Genomic DNA, 14,931 nt, shown 5'->3' with positions numbered 1-14,931 from the left:
TCGAGTTTCAAGTCTCCAGGCAATTTCTCGACGAGCTCGTCTAGTAAAGCTGGATCGTGCAGATACTCTTTAAGTCCAATTGCGACCAGTGTCGCGCAATATTTCTGCACCGCCAAGGCTAGTGAATAATCTCCGGTCTTCCGTATTGTATCCGTAACGTACCGATTGCATACGCCACCGTCTCTGGACACATCAGCTTTCCTCGAACGGCATCTCAAGCCCCTCCTTCTAAGCACTTTTGGAGTCGAATAAGATTCACCTCGTCTTCTTGTGTCCTAAATCCGTAGAGTGCACCCTAGGGCTTAACGGTAGCCAGCAGTTGGCTTCCAGGACCATGCTGCATTCCTTGGGTCCATAAGCCATTATGAAGGTTGGCGGTATTGGCCAGAAACGATAGACTCACTCCTTGAATAGTCGATTGCGCCAACACAGGTACAGACCACGGAGCTGGATTAATTTTACTGTGCCGTTTAATTGCCGTACCGTTTCCTGTGTGACTTTCGAACATTCCATCAAGAATCGTTTGTTGCACTGACAAACCCTCGCCTCTTGATGGCGTTGACATCGTTGGTGTATCAGCTTCTATGTCACTTGATCACGCTCCATTCTCAGTCGCCTCAACGCCTTTTTTTTTTCATCTGGCAAAAAACAGTAGTTGGCTGAAAACGCTTCTCCAATTTAAGATTTTCTCATTGGAATCAAATAGTTCAACTTTGCAATTTTTGTTTAGCTTTTTCGTACCATAAAGCATACATATGTATGTGGGAATGGTCTGGCAATCCTGTTAAGCCAGCCCTAGTTCAGTCAGCTGACTCAAGAGAGCAAGGCAATCTGGCAAGCCTTGCAGACGCAAACGACAAAAGAGTCAACAAAACGACGAAATACATTATACATTAATTTCTTAAGATCTACTAAAAATTAATACTTATCCAAATATTATTTGTGTTTGTTTTGTAATCTATACCCCAGTCCCACATGTACTTTAGGCTCGTTTTCAGATGACAACTTGTCAGAACAATCTTCATTTCTAAAATCATTTTTCGATAAAAGTAAAGTTGTTATTTCTTGATGGACCTCATAAATGCTTTTAGGCATACAAAATATAGAATGCCAAGGCGTTTTTATCTCTCGCGCTAAAGCGAGTTTATGGTTAAGTTCTCAACACTTATAGACTTAAATATTTTAGTAAAAATAACACTATTATACTATAATCAAGTAATATTTCCTTAAATTGTTGCAAGATCTTAATTCGTGTTTTCCTTTCTTTTGATAATTCGTGTACACCTAAAATCTAAGTTTTTCAAGGAAAAGAAAAACTTTGCTAACAAATCTTTTCTGGGTAAACGATCGGACCACATGTCATGACAGGGTAGTAGAAAGAAGATCCTTTATCTTGTTGTATTTTGCTATCATGACGTTTCCAGCTATCTCTTTTTTCGGACGCAATCTCTTGGCGCCAATGTAATATATTCACGCAAACCAGTTCCTATAAACTTTACAAACTTAGCATTTATAAAAATAACAGAATTATCTTCGACTTACTTTCACTTACTTGGACTTTATCATAAGAGTTTGTATGATAAACTGTTTTCTTTTATATAACGGGACCTTTAATTGAGGTGATTGACGAAAGAAAAGATTTTTATTTTTAGTCTATTATTTTCTTTTTCTAACTAACTAGGCAGAGCGGGCGATTTTGCTCCACGCGACCCCAACGCTCTCGGACCGCACCCAACTATAACATCAAACATCAAGCGACGAGACAAGTACTACATATAGCGCTCAACTGCGCTAACACCGGTTTTCGCATCCGCTTTTTGATGCGTCGCCCTCGCTTCGCTAGTGGACCACGCGGGGTACTCCTCTCCGGCAGGTGAACCTTTAGATAGCCAAACTAAAAGTGTTAGTACTTAAATCAGACACTTATTCCAAATGAACCTCTTTTGATGAAAATCGAACGAAAAGTGCAATATAAGCTTTATATGGAGACCTTTCTCAAATTCTCAATGTTATATGTACTGGTCCACAAAAATCTACGCCGCAAATGCTGAATGGGCGGAGCTCTCTAACTCTGTCTGTCGGAAAATTTCCCATTATTTGTGTCATAAGACGTGGCTTGTAATCACTAACACCCAAAGAGTCAGCATGTCAGCTGATTTCTTTATCTTCAAGCTGCGCTCTTTGTCCGAGAGTTCGACATGCTGGTCGATTGGCCCATCGGCCACTCACATTGAGATTCAATATGGAATTTTTGATTAAATTCCTTTTAACCAAATCGAGTCAACTAATTCATAAACATCACAACCTAGTGAAACTATGTCAGCTGGGTTTTATTTTGTTGGCACACGACGCGAAACTACATTCTCTGACTACTCTTGAATTTCAGCCAATGAAGTGCTAAAACCTTCCGCAGTTTTGACTCGAACGTAGATACAACAGCCAAATGCTCTCATTGAGGCATCAGCGAATCCATAAAACTCTATCGGTGATTGAGGTTCTGTATGGACCAATTCTGAAATTTTTTTTCTTTGACATTCACTATCGATGCTTTTACTTCATTCCATGGTGTCTCCAAATTCATTGGAATTGATTCGACCTACTCAAGTCCCTTGAGCCACAGTTTAAGATTAAGAGATTAAGATAAAGATTAAGATTAAGTCGGGAAGCGCAATCTGCGGGGCTTCGATTGGTGTTAACATGAAGCCACGAGTCCCTCGGTATTATTTCCAATATTTCGGCAGTACGATTGCCAATGAACGTCTTCAAATTAGCTTGCAAATGGTTCAGCCATGCAAACACAATTGTCGAATCACACCAAGCATACACGGTGCTATCCAGATCCAAGCTAACTTGATTGATGCAATCAGACGACTTAGCAGAAGTGCGCCACATAATTTCAAACAAGGGAGCGATTGCTGCTTGAGTGGAGCGTCACGTGTCTTAGCCGCAATCAATGAAATCTTTATGGTGCCATCCTGGTTCACGATCCGAAAGCTTACGACTGCAGCGTATGTTTTATTGAGGCGTCTGAGAAGACGTGTAACTCTATTCGTTTGTTGACATATGTAATATGACGCCGTATCTTCAACTGCTTTATGGTGTTAAAGTCTTACCGATAGTTATGCCACCAGTCTGACAGTTTTGCTGGAGGCGGTGAGTCCCAATCTAGGTTAAAAAGCCAGAGTTCTCAGAAAAGGATCTTGAATTGGACTATGACCGGCACCAGTAAACAAAGCGGGTCCAAAAATTCGTGATACGTCTGGTAAAACTTGTGTTTTTGTACTTTCTGTGAATTCGCTCAACCTTTAACCATATGTCAAGATGTCAGACTTTGGTATTCCTAATACCAGAACGGAGGAGGCATCTCCATTCACACTTGTCGATGCTGCTTCTTCTAAATGACCGATTCCGTGAGTATTGCAGACCCATTTTCCAAGCTCTAGCTGCTCCTGACTTATTTAATGAATAAGTTTATCTTTGTTAGGAAATCGTCCACATAGAAATCTTCCATTAGAATCTTGGCAGCTGTTGGATATTTATCGATTAGTTCGATGGTGAGTTTTTCTAAGACACGTACTGCTAAAAACGGTGCACAGGCTGCACAATAGGTTACCGTAGAAAGCTGCTAATATTGCATCTTTTTAGTTGGGTTTTCTCTCCACACATTTGTATGATGTCTGCGCAAAAAAAACAAACTTGTGAGTTCGGCAGCATAAATACACATCCATTAGATTGCGCTAATACTTGGGCCCATTAGTGACACGTCGCTTAGTGATTTGCCACTCTTATTCTTATAGGATCCATTAAAATACAATTCTCAGTTTAGTACCAATAACCGGATGCTGCACCCTGACGAGTGTCTGCGAATTTAACATCCGAATTCTTAAATGGACGCTCAACACTATACCTTCCATTTGAGTCACGAAAGTGTGTAGAGCGAAAATGATTTGCCACCTTCATCAACACTGGACGGTAAACGTTGATAACAGAGATGCTGTTTTCGATCCTTGCTTAGCTGCAATTGGAAATATTGTGGATATTGTGTGCAATTATGTTATGTCGCATATACTATTTCCTGTGAATAAGAACGACACGTAGTCGCTATCCAACAATATGTCCATATACATAGCGTGGAATATTGGAGAATTGTGGATATTGCAATTATGTTATGTCGAATATACCCTTTCCTGTGAATACGAACCACACGTAGTCGCATATCCACATTCTTAGCGCTTGTTTCCGGTGAATCAGCCAGTTCTAGCCCATCGAAAACTTTCAGTAAGGCAGGGTCGACTTCATCCTTTGTCAATGCAGTGGTTTTCTTACCTAAAACATGAGCTGTAATATCTAGTGTATGCTACAAGAACCTTTACTTCAACTGTACTGCGCTGACCACTCTTGTAGTATCGGCATTGATTGACGAAATTCCTGAGACAAGTATTCGAGCAGCGTGAGTTGCTTGTCTTGACAATGTTTGGATCTATACTTTGACTCACGTCTTGAAATACCATGGTCAGGCCTTAGACATCTGGAACACAAACGTTTCTCCTTAGCAAATGAGTAGCACCTCTCCACGGAGAGCGCCAAGAACTGGTCACAGTTGTGTACAGTATGATATTTAGACTCACATTTAAGGCACCCTCTTGCCTCTGTGGATATCAATATTGGAGTAGATTTCTTAATGTTGATTGTGCGACTTGTTCAATCTTCGTAAGACGGATACATCTGTCACCGTTGTTGATGGCAGACGTCTAAAAGTATCCGAAAGCGAGTTAACGACATGTCAAGGTCGATCATAACGTTCCATTAGGGTTGCCCAAGCCGCCTCGTACGACGCTTCGGTAAAATGCAAATGATAAATTAAACTTGCAGCCTCAACTCAGAAAAAAGACCTAAGCTACTGAAATTTCCGAGCTTTATCCAGATTCACCCTATTGTGAATGGTACTTTCGAATAAATCTTTAAAGGCTGGCCACTCCACATCGTCGCCACCAAAAGGCTTGATGTGCAGTTTAGGCAGCTGGACCTGTCCCTCTCGTAATGACCGGGTTCCAATTATATTAAAAATGTGCAGACAGACACGTCAGTGTCTTTTGGTTGCAGTTTTAAGATTTTTATTGTAAAATTATTCTTTTGCTTTACCTATGTTTACATATAAATTCTTATGATTCCGTGATAGCTACAAAAGAGAGGGAGAGTGTCAGTACAAACCTTCCTTTTTTAGAAAATAACATAATGTTATAGAGTTGTTTATTGATTATTGACAATTATTATTAATTTCCAGATAGATTTTCTTTCTCTTTATTTTCGAAAATAGTTATCAATTTTATGTACATATTTTTAATTTATTGAATTAGTTATAAATAGTAGTTGAAAAATTTGGATCCAAATAAAAATACAAATAGTTGGCGGGTGCCAATTTTTTCTGGTCGGTGAGCTGGTAAGTAACTAAAAACGCGCGGGAACTTCGTTTAAAACTATGATTTTTATTTACAGTACAATCTCACACACGAAGAGGTTCGGTTAAAGGTAAACTGGATATTTATAGCAGTGGAAAAGTGTAAAAAGTTTCGGGGAAAAATCTCGTACTGGATTCAATATGGCGATTTACAGGAGAACCCTTCGTCACCCTCCTCAGTATGACCGAATTCGGTTTTGGAAAAAACCCTACCACTCACTCTCTGCTGTTCACCCGGTGGCGTGAACATATCGCCCCCCTTGCAACAAGTTGCAATTGCCTCGCTGGACATGTCTAAGGATGGGGGATGGCAGCGTTCTGGATCGCCAAGACACGGGTGGAGGTGGAGGGGGAACTTTGGATGCAGATGGAGTAGGCGGCACGATGGCTGATGACCTCTGGATAGAAGTCCGAATGAAAGGCGGGTGCCTTTCGGGTCTTTGCTCTTTGGGTTGGATGTAGGCGACTGCGCTGTCGATGTGCAAGAGCGTGTGGTGTTGCTTGCCACATCGATGGCATCCTGCAGGAGCACAGCGGGAACCATTGGAATGCTCATGACCCAAACAGTTCGGGCAGTATCCGTTGCTCAAGACTACCCGTAGTCAGCTCGTAGTCCTCGAAACTGTCGGCACTGACGGAGCGCGTGTGCCCCTTGACAAACGCGGCACCTGAAGCAATTGGAACTGCGTCCTAAATCGGATGGTGCTGCTGTCTTTAGAGACATCTTCGCACTGCTGGAAGAGGTGGACCGAGACCTTCTGGATTTTCCAGTAACGGATCCACAGAGAACCCATCCGAACGTCGCCTCGATTCCACGAAAGAATCACCACCATTCTTGATGATTCGTTCCCCAAGGATAGTGGGAAGAAGCTCGGCTCCAAATCCACAGGAGCTCTTTGGTGAAATTGCGGATCAGCGAGCGGAAGGTCAAGCGAATCCTGCTTCACCTTATTCGGACGGCGCGGGACGGAATTGCTTCAGCTACACTAGGCAGCACCACGGCGACTGCTTGGAACTGTCGCAGCGGTTCGTCAGGAGGAGAAATCTGTAAGCGGCACACTTTGTCGCCGCTACCAGCATCGCATTGCCCAATGCCGCGAATGCTAGTTGATACTTTGCAGCTTGGAGGATTAATCAATTCAAACATTCTTTGGGAAATAAAGGACGCTTCGGATCCCATATCAATCAAAGCGCGGATTTGAAACTGCTTGCCACGATGATGAATAGTTACCCTCGCAGTACCCAGGAGGCCAGTGTTGCGAGTGGAGGCGAAGTAACTTCCCACGTTTACATGAGGGCTGCTGAAAGAGTCGGAGGACGCAGGGTTATACAAGCATCAGGTGCTGAGTTCTCTTGCACTTGAGCGAGAAAGGCCTCTAGTACACGGTGGCGAACAGTTAGAAATCGATTCAGGTCGTCCCAGGATGAGACGGCGGTCTTATTTGGAACGAACTGTTCCCACAACAGAAGGGTGGATTTGCGCATTTTGCTCGTACAGATTGCTATGAGAAGGATATCCCAATTGTCTGTACGAGCCCCGGAACGCTCAAGACTGGTTACGCAACCTAGAATTGACGTCTGCAGTTCTCTCAACGCTTTGCCAGACTCTTGGGTTACAGCTGGGATCTGTAGAAGCTGCTTGGCTTGGCTCATAATCAATAATCGATTATTTTCGTATCGCGCACTGAGGTTATCCCACGCGTACTGGAACCCTTCATTGGTCAAGGGTGACCTAGAAACAATGGCTCTGGCTTCACCGCGAGTTTTGCAACTTAAGTGTTAAAGTTTCTCTACTTGTGTTAGGCTTGGATTATGGATAAAAATCGCGCTAAACAAATCACGGAATGTAGGCCAAGCCAGGCTGTCTCCGTTGAAATATATATAATAACTTGGATATTAAAATTTATACAATGTGGAAATATGTTGAAATTTATAAGAGTATTTAAAAAAAAGAGGAACAATTGAGATCAGTAGGATTTGGAGTGCCGATAACTTTTTAATGAAGAAAAAAAACTCAGAACTAATTTTCATTAAACGGACTAGATCAATTTCATGGATCTGTGAGGAAAAAAAATGGAAATGCACCAAGACAAGACAAAATATTAATTCCATATAAATAAAATAGTATTTATTTTTCTTTAGAAAATATTTTGCGAATTAAATTCAATCAGTCGATTGAAATATTTTTTTTTTTTTTGCACAATACGAAAATTACGATTGAAAAAATGGATGTCGTAACCGAGTCACGGCTTGGCTCAAGTGTCAGCACTGATGAGACTTGGTTCAGGTTAGTTTAAAATTACATTGTTTTTTCCACAACGTGTGTTGCTGATTGTAATTCAAGTCATATGCTAGGTTAGTTGTTTGTGGCAAAAGTACAGTTGTATTATATTTTCTTTAGTGCGTCTGATTTGGTGAAGCCGCTTCAGATGAACACGATGTTTATTCTTAAACAGAGGCCGTAAAACATTCGTGAAGAAACTGTCAACTGAGTCGCACGTCAAAGTCCATAAATAGTCCAGTATTATTTTTATAAGTATGTGAATAAAGTCTTAACAATATATGCTTCTCGCGAAACTTAACATCATGGTTTTTCCCCGAAATTATTGGCTTGGTTAAAGTCCAATCTTATTGGCAGAACCCAAAAGGTGTCTTTTCGATCCTCGATATCTAAAACTGTTCGAGTTACGTCAGGTGTACCCCAAGGCAGTCATCTGGGCCCACTGTTATTTACACTGTTTATAAATGATTTGCCTTTGGCCTTGGCTCATTCACGCGTGCTCATGTTTGCGGATGACGTCAAGATTTGTTATTCCTATAATGATCCTTCTTCCCAACAGTACTTGCAATCAGATCTCGATGCGTTCTGTGATTGGTGCCACGTTAATAAATTACACCTTAATGCCTCTAAGTGTTCTTTTATGACTTTCAGTCGTTTGTCTCCGTTCCTAGCTCATTACTCTATTAAGTCTGTTCTGTTAGATTGTGTACCATCGACAGACTTCTTCTTATTAATCTTCCTTCAATTTACAACCGTAGGCTCGTTTTTTGCATTCTCTTTCTCCATAAACTAGTCAACGGCGAAGTCATTTCTACTAATTTACTAGATACGCTATATTTTTGTGTTCCCTCACGTCGGACCAGAAACTTTTTTCCTATTCACCTTAGTAGATGTCTGACTAACTACTCTCTTCACGAACCTTTTCGTGTTCTTTGCCAATCTTAACCTTTTACTGTTCTTTGCCTATAACAACCTTTCTCACCTAATTTCTCCTCATCTTTCTGTCACTGCTCTTCGCGCTATACGTTTTAATCATCTACAGCGAAACCAATGAAAATATTCTGGACTTGGATTGGCTGCAACTCATCCCTGACCACATTGGCTGTGAATCGGGGCATAGCTGGCACCTTGTGCAAATAAAACACCTCCACCGGGTCGGGGATGTTTAGTTGTGTATAAAGCTAAGCTGCCTTCTTTAATTAATTACTATCTGTCTTTAGCTTAAGCTTTTTCGTCGACTGCTGTGTTAGTTAAAGTAAAAAAAAAAATTAATAAGAGAGGCGTATATTAACCAAAGCAAAAGCTAATGTTTGTTAATGTTTTTATTTTAATTAAATGCGTTTTTGTTTTGAATGTAACTTTAGCTTTAAACTTCGCTATGAATGTAAAGTCAATAAAATTTGGTTGAATTCATTTAATATTAAAATAAACACTATCAAAGAGAAAAATAGTAGCACCGCTGTCTAGTAAAGCAACGTAAAATTGTTTAAAAATTGATAAGTCAATAAATGGTCGTATATTATTATCCGGGATAATTATGGTTATTATGGTGAGTTTATCTAGCATCTTCTTTAGTGTGTATTATTCCAAAACGTTTAAATTCGTTATTTAGATTGTGAGCACAGCATTCTTTAATAGTTCATAAAGAGGGAGTCCAGGGAGAAGGCAAATAACCCAATCTTCATGTATTTAATTCCAAACATGAACTGATTTTATTTACCAAAATGTTGAGTATATATATGAAATCTTATAATCTAGGGAGTAACAATTAGTCTTTTTTGCTGAAGCTCTAAGATGGTGACCAATGGTGTTGTGTATACAGCCCTATCATGTGCCAAGCTGGTTTCTCCCAATAAGTCATGCAATGTCGATTGCAGAGCACATACGTAATTTAACTTTTCCATAATATACGTTTTTAACTATTTTTATACCATACACCCACAGGGTGAAATGTTATATTAAAGTCGCCAAAATGTATGTAACAGGCAGAAGGAAGCTTTTCCGAACCCATAAAGTATATATTCCTGATCAGGATCATCAGCCGAGTCGATGTAGCCTTGTCCGTCTGTCCGTCCGTCTGTCCGTATGAACACCTAGATCTCGGAGACTGTAAAAGCTAGAGCCACCAAATTTTGTATGTATATTTGCTTAGTAAATGCGCACATTTTGTATTTGTAAAAATTTTACCACGCCCTTTACGCCCCCATATTTTGAAAAAACTCGATTATCTCTCCTGTAAAAGCTAGAGCCACCAAATTTGGTATGTATATTTGCTTAGTAAATGCGCACATTTTGTATTTGTAAAAATTTTACCACGCCCTTTACGCCCTCATAATTTGAAAAAACTCGATTATCTCCCGTATTTTTCTACTAATATCCATCAAAATACCAACATTTGATCAAAATCGGACGAAAAACAGTCAAGTTATGCATATAAACGTTTTTCCATAAGGCCGGAGTTGGCCGTTGGCTGGTAGGGGCACTAGGGTGCTCGTATGCTTACTCAAGCAAGATACTAAGATATGCTTGTAAAAAGCATGTGAAAATGCAATTCTTTAATAAATTTTAAATATTTGCATTACTGGTGTATGGTATACCTAAGTCGGCGAGACGACTTACTTTCTTCATTATTAATAAGTAGTCCAAGTACGATATTCTAAACTGGCGACGAGGATGGGATTCTGGATTTTGGATTATCATCCAGAATTAAACTTGGATTTATTGATGTAAATATCAACACATTGTCACGCACTAAAAGCATACATATGTATATACAGGTTTACATATATACAGTAGGGAGCAAAAGTGCTTCCATAGTTAAATCTTTTAACACGAATGAATGAAATGCAAAAAACATCATGTGAAGCAAACGTTTAAGCATGGAGGAGAATATGTAAAAGTTTGGGATGATTTACTTAGTGGCACATTGGACCAGTGCAAAAAATTGATGGTAAAATGTTAAAAGAGCATTGTCTAAATATTTTCGAAACCCATCTAAAAAATATTTTGGACAAGTATGCCCATCTAAAAAATATTTTGGACAAGTATGCCTATCTCCGAAAGAAATCACGTTTCAACAAGATGGGGACCCCAAGCATACTGCCAAAATTGACAGCAAATGGTTACAAAACCAAGATTTTAAGCTAATGGAATAGCCAGCTCAAAGTCCTGATACCAATCCGATTGAACAATCCTTTGGTCAATCGTGAAGCGTTGGCGATCTTTGGAACCGTATAGAATTAAAACGAGTTACAGAAAGAAACCATAAAGAAGTTGGTCAAGAGTATGCCAAACCGTATAAAAAGTGTTGTGACTAATAAGGATCTGTGGACAAAATATTAATTTCGAATTTTACTTTACCTGTTCAGCAAGGTACAACACTATACACATGTTGTTGTTTTCGTTTTCTATTTTTTAAAATTTTAAGGATGGCTTTTTGTTTTTATTTGATATATCACATTGTTAAGAAATAAATATTTCTTAGTGGAAAAAAAGTTTTTTAGATTTTGTTCATTCGTTTGTATTTTATGTACTCGCAAAATTAAAAGATTAAACTATGGAAGCACGTTTACACACACACATTTGCATGGCATAGTCGCTCGCTGGTGAATTTGGGCAGAATCCATTGACCGGCGTATTTAAGGAAAACTCGGAATTAATTGATTCAACGAGTGCTAAAAATCCTCAATGGAGTTTGGAATCGTTTAACTTGGGACAGCCAAATAAATGGGGCTCATATTTGGAGCGATTTAAATTCCTACTTGCCAATGATGCCGATGATGAGGGTCGCAAAAAGGCGCGTTTCCTCACACTTGTCGGAGCACCAGTCTACGATCTTTTGACATCATTGGCGTTTCCTAACCAGGTCAGTACATTACCGTTAGACCAAATCGAGAAGATTCTACACTTTCGGCAGCAATGCCCTTATCGTGATGCAGTATGTCACGGCTGTGATCGGAGCGGCCATCTTAAGCGTGTCTGCTTGAGTAAAGGATCGTCGAACGATGTTTGTCTAGCAAAGGACAAATTTCCTCGCGTGAAATCGGTAAACGTCATATCTAATTTAGCGAGCCTAAAGAAACGTATCACAGTTCGTATTAATGGTCAATCTTCAATTTTTGAAGTGGATTCTGTACCTGACGTAGCTATGATGACGTTGCGCACTTATGATCGTATCTGGCCAACAACCAAGCCAAAGGTTTGCAACTGCGATCAGGGGTTTAGCCACTACCACTTTTTGATGTATCAATTCATTACAAAGGTCGTAAAATTGATAATCTACCAGTCATTTGCGACTACGCAAGGATAAGTTCCAATTCGTAGTACCATTTGTAGAGTTTTTAAAGTTAAAAATTGACTAAACTGTCATCCGATAATGTGACGACAAGTTCTCGGCACTAAGATGAAGCATATAGATGCTTTGAAAATGACTTGTTGTTTAATGTCCAAAGAAACGCTTAAAGACGAAATGAGAACAATAACTTAGCAAGGTTTAAAGTCTGAGTCAGAGGAAGAATTTTTTGTTGAGTTGAAACGGGGAAAAGATAAAATTCGTAGATGAGCAAAATATGATGCAGATAATATTGGGGAAAATGAGGGGCCAAATAGAACCGCCCAAATATGCCGTAGCAGATTACATGAAGATGTAGTGTCCATCATTCAAGACGAATGAGGCTGTAGAATGGTCGAATTTAGGATTGCGTAAAAACCCCTAACGATATAAGAATGCCGATAACGATTGGTTTGATATATATCGATAGGTGGACAATCGAGATGAACAGAGGCCTGAGTTGCTGGACGAAGAGGTTGTGTTGGTCTCGTCCAGTGGACTCAGCCCCTCTACATACATATACATACATATACAAATGGGTCAAACAATTTAAAAGTCGACTGTTAATCTTATAGGTTAAGTTAACTTATTAGAGGTAAAAACAAAATAATCATTTTACGTACCTACAACAGAAAATATCATAGTATACCCAACTGGTGGTGTAGTCGACACTTGACATTCATAAATCCCTGTATCTCTTAATTGAGAAAATTTGATCTAAAATGCAAAAGAGACGTTATACAGTATTTGGTAAAGTCATTTCAATGGATACACAAAGATACATGCATTTCTTCAATAGTTTATTAATGGATTTTCATGATTTAGCTATTCAAATTTAATACAAAATATCAAATATATACGACTATACGGCTTACAAATATAGCGTTGCGTCTGTGCGTATAGTAGGCTGCTGGTAGCGCTGCCGGCAGCTTTTGAGCAAAGCCAATTTTTATTGACTATAACATTGCACATTTTAAGCTTGCTCCAGATTAATGATGTAAATTTCAATAAAACCATCAATGTCTATGTTCATCAATAGTTTCAATGTTAATATTCGATGGTGTTTTAAAATATCGGGCTTAAATCTCGATGCATCTATGTATGTCTGAGTTAATAAAGTTCACTTTTTTCTAATAATCAAAAGTTCTCATAACAGTTTTTAAAATTAATCTTAAAGCATAAAGTATTAATAAAAAAAATATTGAATCCCGATGGTCTCTTTTCTCAATGCTAGCCTTATCTATATGATAAAATTTGAAAAATGACAAATAAAACCGATGTTTTGGTAAAGTATCGATACATCGCTGAACATCGACATCAACAAAAACATCGGTAAACATGGAGACACATCGCCAAGAGAACATCGATATTCGATTCATCGATGTTTTTTATATCACTACTCCAGATACTGAGAGTCTGTGACAGCTTACATTGGTCATATATGTTCTGCTAAGGTCTCAATACAAAAGTTTAAGTTTTCTACGCTTCCCGAAATAGTTTCTTTTAAAATAACTCTACTAGAGTATTTCTCAGCTATGCCCTATGGGATCCCGGCTGGTACCTTTACACCTAATTTATGTTCTTCGTTGCCTGCTTCAAAAACCCAATAACGTTTAGTCTGCGCATTCAATATCAAAACGTAAGAGGTCTTCTAACCGAGCTCTCGAACCTGTTCTGTGATAGCCAAACCTTTTCGGCTTACATATTAGCTTTTTCGGAAACTTGGCTCAACTTCTCTGTTTGGGATAATGAAATTCTTTCTAATAACAATTTTTCTTATAGGCTTGATCGTGTTGGTCCTCGTGGCGTTGGAGTGCTCATTGCTGTCAACTTGAATCTGTGTTCAAATGTTGTGCCGATTGAACTGCCCTTTGGTGTTAAGTTTATTTGCGTCAAAGTTACATGTTTCAACTTAAGCTTATATATTTCTTGTTTTTATATTCCTCCAGCTTCTGATATCATGACCTACATGCACCATGCTGATGTTCTGGAAACTTTCAGTCGTCTGAAAGATTGTGATTTCCTTATAGTCTTAGGTGATTTTAACTTGCCTAATATCTCCCTAAAAATCTCCCTTAGTTTTTTCGTGTCTACTTGTTTTCTTTTTATGAATGCCCGTTATACCAGTTTAATTCTTGATTTAACTTTTTTAAAAGAGTTCTTGATCTTGTTTTGTCTGGGAAGTTAATTTTTCTTATAATTTCGATACTAATTCAACGAATAATATCTCTATTTATCGTTGTAGATGTTTTTGTAAAGCATATTACAATCTTCTTAACAACTCTATTTCGTCTTTTGATTGGTCATTTCTTTTTGAGTGCTGTGATATAGATTGTGCAGTGAATTTTTTCTACACTGCTCTTAATTCTCCTATCGATAAATGCGTTCCTAATGTAAATGTCTCTACCGTCTTCAGTGCGTCGGTCTTTTAGCTCTACTTCATAACTAGTCCTCATTTCAGTCCCAGTTAATATCTTAAAGGATGACATTTTCATACTTCTAGGTGGTGACGAGTTTTTAAACTGTTGCACCCTATCTACATGTTAACACCATGCTCGGGCATCATTGGCACACAGTTTCGTTAACAATGCCATAAGAATACGAAAGACTTTCACTCGTTGCAGAGGACGGACGTGTTTTTTTTGCGCTTATCAAATTTTATTTTTTCCTCGCGATTAAAAATTATTTTATAACTTTTAAACTCATTATCGGTTTAGTTAAAATTTCAGCATCCGAATTAGATTTTCATTTCGCGAATTCTTGGAGTCGCTTTTGTTTAAATATACATAAATTAAAGCCTACAACAATACTTGAATCGGCGGTGTTGTTGTTTTGCTTATCTCTGTTGCTTTTGAGTCTTTA

General features: G+C 38.9%; 1 protein-coding gene across 1 annotated transcript in view; it reads right to left on the bottom strand.

Annotated features, from left to right (window-relative positions):
• Nucleotides 1-14,047, bottom strand: part of LOC111519616 (hemicentin-2) — a 113,635-nt gene extending 99,588 nt beyond the window's left edge. Inside the window, exons 1-2 of the mRNA XM_023181265.2 lie at nucleotides 14,039-14,047; nucleotides 12,693-12,786 (exon numbers count right to left, since the gene is read on the bottom strand). Of these exons, the coding sequence (XP_023037033.2) occupies nucleotides 12,693-12,786; nucleotides 14,039-14,047 (103 nt within the window). The remainder of the gene's footprint in view (nucleotides 1-12,692; nucleotides 12,787-14,038) is intronic.
• Between the last annotated feature and the right edge of the window lie 884 nt (nucleotides 14,048-14,931).

The sequence above is a fragment of the Drosophila willistoni genome, unplaced genomic scaffold, assembly GCF_018902025.1.
Source record: "Drosophila willistoni isolate 14030-0811.24 unplaced genomic scaffold, UCI_dwil_1.1 Seg171, whole genome shotgun sequence".
Classification (NCBI taxonomy): Eukaryota; Metazoa; Arthropoda; class Insecta; order Diptera; family Drosophilidae; genus Drosophila; species Drosophila willistoni.
Note: the sequence above shows the minus strand (reverse complement) of the source record. Positions and strands in the feature narration are given on the sequence as shown.